The following is a 12,697-nucleotide window of genomic DNA, read 5'->3' as shown; positions in this document are numbered from 1 at the left end:
TAGTTTAATCCTACTTTTAGTTAATAAATTAAGCACACAAAGGCAGTGAACCTGTCTTTTAGTGGTATAGTTGGATAAGTAGGGTGTCGAACTCAAGGAACGGAAATTAATCTAATAACTAATTTTAACTAGCAAGTAATAAAAGTAAAAGGGTTTTTCTCTAGTTTTACAAGACTGGAAACTTAAACACAGCACTTAAGCACTTAACTAACTAAACAGTTAAAGCAAATGACAAATTCACCAAATTTAATAAAGGGTTTTTCTTTAGGTTCAACCAATTCACCCCTATGGTTATTTAAATGATAGATTAATTATTATTGGTTACCAACTATAGTGGTTACGTTCATGTTCATTACTCCTAACCCTTAGATAATTAATCAATTCAAGCATTGGCCAATGGTTTAAACTAATTAATTCCCTAGTTTAATTGTTTGGATTAAATAAGATTTGTAATTGGTTAATCAAGTTGGTGTTTCAATTAACCTCTTGTTTGTTGGTTTCTCAAACAAGCTCACACATTAATTTACCCATTCTCTAATTAATCCTAGTTTCATATTCATTATTCCTAAGCATATGATGAAGTGTTCACATAACATATGAGGTTAACAACTAAGAGATGTTCATGCAGCTTAATTGCCTTCCAATTAATAGAAAATAGTTGTCATTAATGTATAAGGTTCTTTAACAAACATAATTTAATAAAATCACCAAATAACAATCATTCAAAAAGTATAATTAAACCATACGAGTAACTTGGTCTTCCCCAATAGAAACAAAATGAATTTAGTTCATAGTCATAGCAAAAACAAATTCAACTAAGCTAAACATGCTCAATTCCTAAGGTAAAGTGGAATGATTAACGTAAATTGCCTTGATTCTTCAAAGGATTGAAGGTTAGGGTTTCTCAGCTCTCCCAAGGGTTCTTAAATCACAGGTGAAGCTCCAAAAACGCCAGAAGTCCCCTCCATTCGAATAATGGTTTGGTATTTATAATTATCACAAAACAGGGTGTACTCGGCGAGTAGCAGACCCAACTCGCCGAGCAGATGCTTGTTATCCGTCTTATACCAGGAGTCTTGACTTATTTTCTGGAATATTCTAGTGTACTCGCCGAGTAAGCTCGCAGACTCACCGAGTAGCCATGCTTTTGTCCCTCATTCTTCATTCTTTGGTCTCTAACTACTTCTCTTTGTTCCCTTTCACTTCCAAGCATGTCTTTTGAACTGAAAACAAAATTTAAACATTATTAAGTACCTTTTGTCCACATTATACACATAATTAGCTAAAAAAGAATAAAAATGTATGCTAAATATATGACTAATTATGCAAATATCATATATATATATATATATATATATATATATATATATATATATATATATACACGTGTATATATATATATATATATAGATGTTGGTTCCCTTGAGAATAAAAAAAATTAGAGATCGTGAGATATGTGTATAACCGTTTGATTTGCTTATGATTGTTTCTGAAGCTATGCGGTGGCATATTTGTAATTATGTTGGTAACTTATTAAACTAACGCCGTTAATTTGCGATTGTGGGGCTATTGTTGTAATTTTACAATGATTGATATGAATTTTGCAGGCTACGATACTGTAACCTCCTATTGTTTTCTTTTCTTTCTCGATCGAAGTTTCAATTCGACCTCTCATGAAACTTTCTTTTTCTTTCTTTATCTCATGTTGCCCTAGTTTTCGTTTCTTACCTGTTATTGAGAAATCAGTAAATGTCTTCAGGGGAAAATATAAACGAAGTTGCATCATCCTTAATCTAAATGAAAGGTTAGAATGCGAGTTATTTTTCATTTTATTGATAATGCATGTTTTTATTAATTAGTTAACTGTTGTTTTATGTTGATAATGGTGTTTTTTGTTTTGATTCAGTAGGTTTTTCGTCATTTTAACCTGATTTTGATTATTGTCTCGTTTAGAGTTGATATGTTTTTATTATGTTTGTTTGTGGTGGTTTTTGATGTAAGTTTTCGTTTATATTTTCACAGATAAGGATTTCAAAAGAAACTATGTTCGAAAAAAAATTCAAAAATCAGAAAAATATCGAATGCGGTAGAAGTGTTGTTATTTCCGAAGGTACAGTTGAAAAAAATCATCTATGATTAGAAGTAGAAATAAACATATAATTTAATGTTTGAAGTTATTTGTTGTAATCATAACTGACTTTTTTATTTTTTCAGTGTATTGAACATAACATTTAGTTATATGTTTATTTTTACTTCTAATCATAGATGATTTTATACGTTTGTTTATAATCATTGGTAACTAGTAATGATAAATGTATTTTTATGTATCAAACATGAATATAAAGTTATTTTTGTAATCATAACTGATTTTGTGGTTCTTTTAAGTGGATTGTATATAACATTTAGTTTGTATTTTTATTTGTTGTTCTGTTTATAATCATTAGTGAATAGGAATGATAAATGTATGTTTTATTTTTTACTAACATTATTTTCGTAATGAAAATTGTAGTTAAAAACGGAAATGTAGATAGCTCAAGGAAGACACGGTCATCTTCCAAAAGAGAGTAGGCGAATGAGGTGTCGCAAACGCGTTCAAAGACATCCAAAAAAACAGTTATTGAACAACCAAAAGTGAAGCTGAGGGTTAAGGTCAAAACTGTAAGTAAGAAACGTGCACTATCTGATGAAGATGATTCAAATTTTCAGAGTCGTCCTGGATCTTCAAAGAAACCAAAGAGAGAAACTAAAGTTTTGAAGAAAGATAAAAAAAAAAAAAGTTGTTGTTATAAAAGAATTTCCTTCATTGAAGAATAGATGTTCACCCAGGTCATTGTTGGGTGTTATTCAACGTTTAAGTAGAGAACAGAAAGATTGTGTTAGGGCTATGGGATTTGGGAGTTTGTTAGGGATGAAAATGATTGACGTACCATTGAAGATTGTTTATTATGTTCTTGATCATTTTAATTTTGAATCTTTGAAGTTGGAGTTTGATAATTGTGAAGTTAGTGTTGATAGTAAGTCTGTTCAAGAGATGTTAGGATTACCATCTGGTGGCTGATTACTTTCAAACATGGATTACATTTCAGAGAATAATGAAGAGAGTTGTATGTTTGAGTGGAAGAAACAGTATGAAAATATTGATAAATTGAGATTGAAACAACTAAAGAATGAACTTGTTCAAACTAGTGTTGCGGATGACAACTTCAGAATCAATTTTTTGGTTCTTTTTATTAATACTTTCTGTGAGTCTACAAGCATGGGTAAATGTAATCTGAATCCATTGTATTTAATCAGAAGAGATACGGATTTAAGTAGCATTGACTGGTGCGATTACATTGTGGATTGTTTGGTAAGGACAAAGAAGGTTTACAATCCAGAGAAAGAATCTTCTTTCTTTTATGGACCAGCAGCATACCTTATGGTACGTGAGTTATTTTTTGATATTTATTATTCTTCTTAGTTGTAAAAATATGTTTGTTTTTATAATAAATCATACATGATATTATTACATATAATCATATATGATTATGTAGTATAATTTTTGTTTAATTATATATTACACATCAAAATCATATATGATGTTATATATGTTTTTTTGTAGTTGTTGTATGTGGATACTTTCAAGTTTGATCATTTGCAAGTCACACATAAACGTCCAACTAGTTTTATTGCACGTCAGAGAAAATAAGGTTTCTTGAGGATATTTTACAAGAGAGTGGAGGATTTGGATGTGGACATGTTAATGAAGCATATGTTGAAGAAGAATTTCAAGAATCTGAGTATAATGAGGAGGAATCTGGTGGTGATGAGGTTGAATCTGATGGTGAAGAGGATTTATGTGATGAGGATGAAGAAGATTTTGATGATAATAAAGTTAGTGATGTGGAGGTAATTCAATAGTTTTATTCATTTATGATTTAATTAGTTTATTCATTTATGACTTTTTATGTTTAAGTATTTTAGTTGTAAGTATCTTTTTTGTTATGTAGTGTATGAAAGTAAAATTTCATGTATGTATCAGAAGATGGAGGATTTGAAAATGGATCTTGCTGTAAAGATAGATGAGGGAGTGTTGAAGTTTCATCAAGGTCAAATTTTGAAAAATTGTAAATTATTATTTCCTGTTGAAGATTTAAGCACAGAAAGTTTTGATTTTCGTTATGTTTCACAAAAATATAAAGAACCGATATTAACACTTGGTTTTTTTTCAAGTTAATGATGAAGATTATGGGAATGATTTTCTTAATGATGATGAAAATGTTGAAGATTATGATCAAGGGAAATGTTCTGGTGGTCAGGGGGATGAAAGTGGTCCACATGAGGGCAATATTGGTAAAAATCACGTTGAAGGTAAAGGTGATTATGATGAAGATGATAAACAAGGAAGTGGAAGTGGATGTAATAAAGAAGAGGACATGAATTTAAAGTATGTTGTCGAAAATGTTACTAAGAGTGTGGGTCTAATTGATAGCCAGGAAGATGTATCTTTTAGTCAATTTATTTGCGATCCAGTTGATGAAAGTTTTCTTAAAACTTTGGATCAAGGTAGGCATATTTTATTATTATATATAGTTTAATCATATATGATTTTAATTTTTTATATTTGAATTTTATAGGTACTGATGGTTGTTTAAATTAGAAACTAGTTGAAGATGATGTGAATTTGAATTTGACTGGTATTGATGATGGTAAGTATTTATTTATGAACTTTTAATACATAAAATATATATAAATATGTTATATAGATGATTCATTTATGATTTTAATAATTTAGGGACTGTAAATTTGGGTGAGGATGATCATAAGAATAAAGTAATTTCAGATCGTACTGTTGATAAAATTATTATAGCAAAGAAGAACGGAGAAGGTGAAGATGTTGAAGATTGTTCAAATAAAAATAAAGATGGAGGTAATTTGTTTATAATTATTGTTTATTCATATATGGTTTTTATAATTTTATTGGGTAGAAAATGCTGAAGATTGTTCAAATAAAAACAAGCATTCAAATGAGACTCGATCATTGAAAAATGATCTTGCTCCAAGTTTTAGTCTTGGATTTAGTCAAGATTCTGAAGGTTCCAAGAAGTCATCTCAAAGTCAAATTTCTTCTGAACCGATGACAAAGAAAAAGATTAAGGATAGAGTTATTTTGGGAAACCCAAGTGCTGGTCCAGAATGTGTTACCCCAAATGTTGATGTTATTGATGCTAGTCCAGTTTCTTTTGCACCCCCTTTGGGTACATTAGAAGGACTATCAAAATCTGTTTCTGGCAAACATAAAGATATAAATGAAGAAGCAACCTCGGTAGTGGATGTCAAAGGAAAGAGACAGATGAAGTTTTCTTATGTTTATAAGTCACCATTTAAGGAAAGGTTGATTGATTTTAAACCTAGTTTGACAAAGTAGAAAATGTTGTTTGTGAATGGCTTTTTAGTCTTCAAGGAAATCCAGGGTAATTTTTTTAATATAATAACATTTATATATATATATATATATATATATATATATATATATATATATATATATATATATATATATATATATATATATACAGGAATATTGTATTGCTTATGGAAACAGATGTTATTGAGTTTAGGGCTAATTATGAAAGTCTTTATAAAAAAAACCCATTTGCAAGTTAGTGTTCTTGACTCATGGTCTCGTATACTAAATCATGAAGAGAAATTTAGAGATGTTGTTAATTCTCCACTCAGATTGTTGATGAATTCTGACACTGTAAGTTTTTATTTTATTATTAATAATTTTTTATTAAATATTTACATGTTATTATATAATCATTTATGATTTTATTATATTACAGACTTTGTTATTTAAATATACTCATTTGAATGAAACTGGAAAATATAAAGTTTTCAAGGAGAGATTTTCTCGCAGTGTTTGTGGTGATAGAGACTTGAACATTTTGAAGGATGTTGATATGGTATATTTATTCTTTTATACATATATATATATATATATATATATATATATATATATATATATATATATATATTATTTCTAATATTATACATGTTGATGTTAGGTATTTTTCCCGGTTTTGAGGCATGAGCACATATATCTTATTGTTATGAATCTGAAGAAACGTGCTTTTGAGGTTATTGATAATAGTGCAGATGATGCTGATTTTGATGATAAGTATGGTGCAGTTTTTAGACCTCTTGTAAGTTTCAAATGATATTTATTCTTTAAATTTGAAATCATATATGATATATTTTATAATTATTATACTTATATTTTTCTGACTTGAAATCATATATGATTTTCAGAAAAAGTCTTTTTTGAAGTATCTAAAAGAGATCGGTCATGTTAAAGCAAATGAAATGGCTGATAAAAGTATTAGTCCAGTAAGATTGACAATGCCATAGAGCACAGTTTATAACAAAGTGGATTGTGGAGTTTTTGCTATGAGACATATGGAGAGTTATTTTGGAAAAAAAGGTTCTAAATGGAAATGTGGTCTTCCAAAAGAAGGTGGTTCTCAAGAAAAAATTCTGGAAAAGTTGAGAATGAAATATGCAGCAGCAATCTTAACTTCTAAGATTAATACAAAACATGATGATGTGTTGAAAGCTGCATATGAGTATCAAAAAGTTGATCAAAAGATTTGTGGTAAGCATGCATATGATGCTCAATGGAATATAGAAAGAAGGTTGTCAAATTTTTTTTGATTGAATATTTTCTTATTGATGATGTTATAAGAACAAGGTTGTTTATGTTGTGTATGTTATGGATATTGTGAAGAACGTTTGTTTTTATGATGATGGAAAACAAGTTAATATGTATTTTGGTAGATTTTATTATCTAAGTTTGTTTGTGTGAATTATGTTATTAAATGTTAATCATAAGTGATTATGTTATATTTTTATATGTAATTTATGTTTTTACTATTGATTATATGTTGCTTATATGTAATCATTAGTGATTGTATCAATTTGTTTTTGTAATCATAAATGATTATATTTGTTGTACAACACATTATAATTTATTATATCTTTTTCTTGATAAGTGAGCTTATCATTACTGCATGGAATACATCACCATGCAGAATCTTATCTTTGTAAGATTTTAGTTGTTGTTTTTTAGTGTTTGTATTGAAGAATCTTTTCTTTATAAATGAAAACTGATTGGTACAGCCATATATTGTATTTTTTTTATAAGTGATTATGTTTGTATAAAGGGGTAGCCTCATGCTACGCCTTATATTTCTTCAAAGATGAGTCCTTATACTTCGAAATTGTTAGTTTTGTTTATTAATTTCTTCAATTTTTATATATCACCATTATTTATTTATGATCTAAACAACTTCCATTTTGTTTCAGGTAAAATATGGAGTCTATAAGTCTAAAAGAACTAATTTTGCTGTATCTAATAACATGTTCCCCATTTTTTCAAGATTCTTGTTCTTTTATTTGTAGCTAGATTTTCATATAGATTGTAGCTGACTCCAAGAATGCCTCTTCCACCATTACTTAAAAAGTTTATCTTCATTGAACATATCAGATCTTTACTAGATGTCTTTGAAGTAGAGGAATGTTGTTCATTTAAAGAATATTTCTTTTTAATGAACAACATTTCTCTACATTAGATATGTAGTAAAGATTTGTTAGGTTCAATGGAGATAATCTTTCTAAGTAATGGTGTAAGACTTCTTGGAGTCAGCTACAATCTGTATGAAAATCTAGCTAGGAATATGAAGAACAAAAATCTTGGAAAATGGGGAACTTGATATTTGAGACTTGTGAAATTGTTTGTTATTGAAGATTTTATCATGTTTGATGTTATTCTATGATGATGAATATTGTTATCTTTAGACTTTTTATTAGCAGTGTTGTATATTTGTTAGGAACAATGTTGTTGGTATATGGTTATATGTAATGGTTAAATGTTTTTATGTGTAATCATATTTTTAATCACTTATGATTAAACAAAACATATGAAGTAGTATTACATAATATTTTATGATTATACAGATGAATATTGTATATGGTTATGTGTAATGATTACATGTATACAAATGAATATTGTATATGTAATCTTAAATGCTTGTAGTAACATTTAATAGAAGTTTAATCATGAATGAATATATTATCAAATCAAAGAAAGAATTATCAAAGTAGATTAAATCCAGTAGACGAAATCATAGTAAATTTTGTTTTATAAAAAGAGTAAAGTGTACTAAACAAAAAGTATATTATTTTGAAAGAAAAATTCATGACTTATTCATTACTAATTAAAGCAGTAAATATCTATGTAGCTTTTGATGATTGTTCTACTGCAAGTTTGATTGGGCATGTCCACAAGTTATGAGAAGCCCTTTCTCCACATCCTGAGCATCTTCTTGTTTGCTTGTTTGAATTTTTAGACGCTATTTCTGTTGCACTTTGGATTCTACTTTTCTTTCCACATCCTTTATTGCTTTGAACATTTGGAACATTGATGTCAATATCTTTTGTAATAGTTATGCCCATAAGCTTTCCTACCTCTTCAACATCTGTCCTATTCTTCTACAATTCATTTGTAGGATTGTTTTCATATTCCTTCAGCATGTTTTCTGTTTTCTTAACAAACAAATCCATTTTTTCTTTATTATTTCTTACGTATTCCAAACATGCTTCAAAGTTGTAGTATGCTTGATTGACAGATCTATTAATTTCACTGTCTCCTGTATCATATACATGTCTACCAAAATTATAATGCCTTGATATCACATCCTTTCTCCAACGATTCTCAATGTACTGTTCATGTATCTCCTTAATTCCATGTTTCATGAGTATGTTGAATGCATGTCTGCACAAAGTCCCAAAGCGGTTGAAGTGTTCACATGTACATTTTACATCATTTGTTGGAAGTTTTATTTCTACCTGTTCAAAATAAAATTAAAGCATTAAGTGTTTTATAATCATAAATGAATATTTTTTTTATATTATGTGCTGGTTCAACAAAAATTAAAATAAGAATATATTACCTCAAATTCTGTTTTTAGATCACTGTTTTTGTTTAGTTGTTCCACTTTGTATAACTCCCATCCATTTTTTGTTGCAAGATGTTCGTATTGACAGTACCAGGAACCTTTATAGATTTCTTTCTGTACTTCATAAAACAATGTACTTGTATAAACTTTTTCAGCATGTTTTTCTGTTGGTCGTGGTGAAATAAATATATATATATATATATATATATACCGCCTTCTTTGTTTGATGATTAAGCTCTTGTTGTGTATTTCTTTGTTTTTGAATTGATGTGTCATAGTTCATCATGAAATGTAAAAGTAAATTTCCAGATTGAGAGTAAGTGTTAAAGAAGGAATTCATGCTTTCTGATCTTGAAGTGGTTTTCATCAATCTAGACATTCTTGTGTCACTGAAGTATGCAGGTATCCATTTGTCATGTAATTCAAACATATCATTGAACCATCTTTTATCTTCCAGATTGAATTCATTAATAATCAAATCCCACTTTTTTTCAAATTCATCAGGTTTGATATGCATGTTCCAAACAAGCTTGTTAAATCTTTTCTTGAAGTCTTTGTTTTTAAATAAATCGCTAGTAACCTCTGAATGAACAATTTTGCTTATATAAGTATAAATTATATACCTATTTCGATATATCATATGTGATTAATCATATATGATTACTGTAATATAGGATATACCATCTATGATTAATCATATATCATATATGTACTGTAATCATATATGTTTAATCATATATGATTAATCATATATCATATATGTACTGTAATCATATATGTTTAATCATATATGATTAATCATATGTCATATATTAGTAATCATATATGATTACTGTAATGTAGGATATATCATCTATGATTAATCATATATCATATATGTACTGTAATCATATATGATTATTGTAATGTAGGATATATCATGTATGATTAATCATACATCATATATGTAATGTAATCATATATGTTTAATCATATATGTTTAATCATATATGACTAATCATATATCATATATGTACTGTAATCATATAGGTTTAATCATATATGATTAATCATATATCATATATGAGTAATCATATATGATTACTGTAATGTAGGATATATCATCTATAATTAATCATATATCATATATGTACTGTAATCATATATGTTTAATCATATATGATTATTTAATCATACATCATATATGTACTGTAATCTTATATGTTTAATCATATATGATTACTGTAATGTAGGATATATCATGTATGATTAATCATATATGATTAATCATATATCATATATGTACTGTAATCATATATGATTATATATTGTATCATCATAATCATAGTATGATATATGATAACTTATATTATTATAACCGTATATGGTTAATCATATATAATCGTATATGATTATATAATCATATTATTAACATACTTAATTATATATCATTATATATCAATCATATATGATTAAGTATTTTAATAATATGATTATATAATCATATATGATTATATACTGTATTATCATATTACATACTATGTAATCATATATGTTTATACAGTATGGTATCTGATAATTCATATTATTAGAATAGTTAATCATATATGATTAATCATATATGGTTATATAGTATGATATCTAATAAGTCATATATGAATTATCTGTCATAATACTATATAATCATATATGATTATATAATGTATTTTTATTATACCTTTGCTTGTAGTTTTTTCATTATGTGCCACATGCATAGTCTGTGTCTTGAATTTGGTAAGACAGATTCCAGTGCTTGTTTTATTGTTGCATCTTGATTAGTTAGAACAATTTTTGGTGCTTTCCCTTCATGAGCACTAAGAAAAGCTTTAAGCAACCATTCATATGACTCAATTGTCTCTCTACTCAACAACCCAGCACCAACAGTAACTGATTTCTTGTGGTGGTCAACTGCATTGAATGGAACAAATACCATTTTATACCTACATAAAGAAAATGTGTTTAGTACAATCATATTTGATTAATAGTATGTTTGAATTTATATACATTAACTTACTTGTTTGTTCTAAAAGTTGCATCAAAGATATAACTTCTCCAAAATCTGCATAAAAAGCCTTTTCTCTTTCATCTGCCCAAAACATGGCAGCCAATAGATCTCCATCACGTAGGAACTCAAATGAATAATTTCGGTAATGATCTCTACGATCATTCATTTTGTTTATCAATATTTGAGCATCCTTGTAACATAAGATTCTATTTACTCATCTCCTCAAGTTTTTGTAGTCTTTTACTTTCGCCCCTACATATTCATATCCTCCTTTCAAAGTTGCTCGTATTTTGTGAGCCAATGTGGGACCAATTTTAGCTTTTGATGCACGTACTACAAACTCTTTTTTAGAATATGACATCTTTCTTGCCTTTTTCGTATAAGGTCTTTCCTCAATACTTTCTGGTTGGTGGTTGTGCATTTCAAAGAATTTCTTAACTTTGTAATCTGTTGTTCCACAAACATTTTCAAATATAATCTTTGTTGTTCACCTAGTAATTATCTTGTTTGAATTTGGTTTCCTCTTGATAGAACTTGTAGCCAATGTATCACAAGGTTTTGGTTTATCCTTGCCACCCCTATTGCATATAACATATTTTTCTTTTATTATTTGGCTATTGTATTTTGATTGGCTACTCAGTCTTGTATGAAAACCTACCATTTCTGCATAATCCGTATACATTTTTACTGCCAAATTTAGTGATTTGAAAACACTGTTTACAACTGGTACAAATTCTGTAGGGACATCTGGTTTATATTCAGATTCTTCAATTATGTTACTGCAATATGATTCATTTGTTGAATTGGAACTTTCACCTGATAAAAGAAGGGAATGACAAATATGTTATTATATAATTTTATGTTGTAATAATCATATGTGATTAACGATATGTATTTATATTTTAGTATAAAAAATCATATATGATTTTAGATATTAATATATTAGATGTTAAATCATATTTATTTGTACATTGTATTATATGATTGATCATATAATATATTGTGTAATCATAAATGATTATACGTATCAATTTATAAATAATCATACTTGATATTGTTTAATCATGTATGATTAATAATATGTATTTGTAGTTTGTAATATGTGATTAATCCTATTTTATGATGTATAATCATATATGATTATTCATCCAAATGTAATATTAATATAGATTTCAATTTGAAAACACATATGATAAATCATAATTACAAACTATAAATACATATGATTAATCATAGATATGAACAGTCATATATGATTATTCATCCTTATACGATTAAATCACATATTGTAATGTATAATCATATATGATTATTCATAATTTATATTGTATAATAAAAGACTCAGAATGAAATGTAGAAACTGTCATGTAATATGTAGTATTAAAACGACTTAGTTCTGCCTTCAATACAAATCATATTTGGAAGTTCTTCAGAAGTGAAAGAAATTGAATCGATTTGTTCGTCGTTAGGAGATGAATTGATTTCAGTTATAATAGTATCAGTTGCGATTGACTTGTCAATTTCTTTTAGATGCGACATCATTTATGAAAATTGATTTTGATTCGATTTTCAAATGCTTTGTTTACGATTGTGAGGTGCTTGTTTCTTCGATTTGAGGTTTGTGTCTCGTATTTATGAGGATATGAATGGATGCTCTGTTTCGATTGTTTTTTTCGATTTG

The 12,697-nt window shown here is 27.7% G+C and overlaps 1 protein-coding gene across 1 annotated transcript; it reads right to left on the bottom strand.

Annotated features, from left to right (window-relative positions):
• Positions 1–8,268: 8,268 nt before the first annotated feature.
• On the bottom strand, positions 8,269–11,182 carry LOC111876059 (protein FAR-RED IMPAIRED RESPONSE 1-like). Its single transcript, XM_052771057.1, has 6 exons — positions 11,026–11,182; positions 10,690–10,919; positions 9,205–9,573; positions 8,988–9,107; positions 8,620–8,883; positions 8,269–8,526 (listed from the first exon to the last, which is right to left on the bottom strand). The coding sequence occupies exons 1-6, from the start codon at positions 11,180–11,182 to the stop codon at positions 8,269–8,271; spliced, it is 1,398 nt and encodes a 465-aa protein (XP_052627017.1).
• Positions 11,183–12,697: the final 1,515 nt, after the last annotated feature.

Source organism: Lactuca sativa, chromosome 4 (genome assembly GCF_002870075.4).
Source record: "Lactuca sativa cultivar Salinas chromosome 4, Lsat_Salinas_v11, whole genome shotgun sequence".
NCBI classification, from domain to species: Eukaryota; Viridiplantae; Streptophyta; class Magnoliopsida; order Asterales; family Asteraceae; genus Lactuca; species Lactuca sativa.
The sequence above is the reverse complement of the archived record's forward strand: the minus strand, read 5'-3'. Positions and strand labels throughout refer to the sequence as shown.

Coding starts and splice junctions, on each gene's coding strand:
- LOC111876059 (XM_052771057.1), bottom strand. CDS start 11,182: ATGAATGATCGTAGAGATCATTACCGAAATTATTCATTTGAGTTCCTA. Junction 10,920..11,025: donor GCAACTTTTAGAACAAACAA/GTAAGTTAATGT, acceptor CATTCAATGCAG/TTGACCACCACAAGAAATCA. Junction 8,884..8,987: donor ATCTAAAAACAGAATTTGAG/GTAATATATTCT, acceptor TATTTTGAACAG/GTAGAAATAAAACTTCCAAC.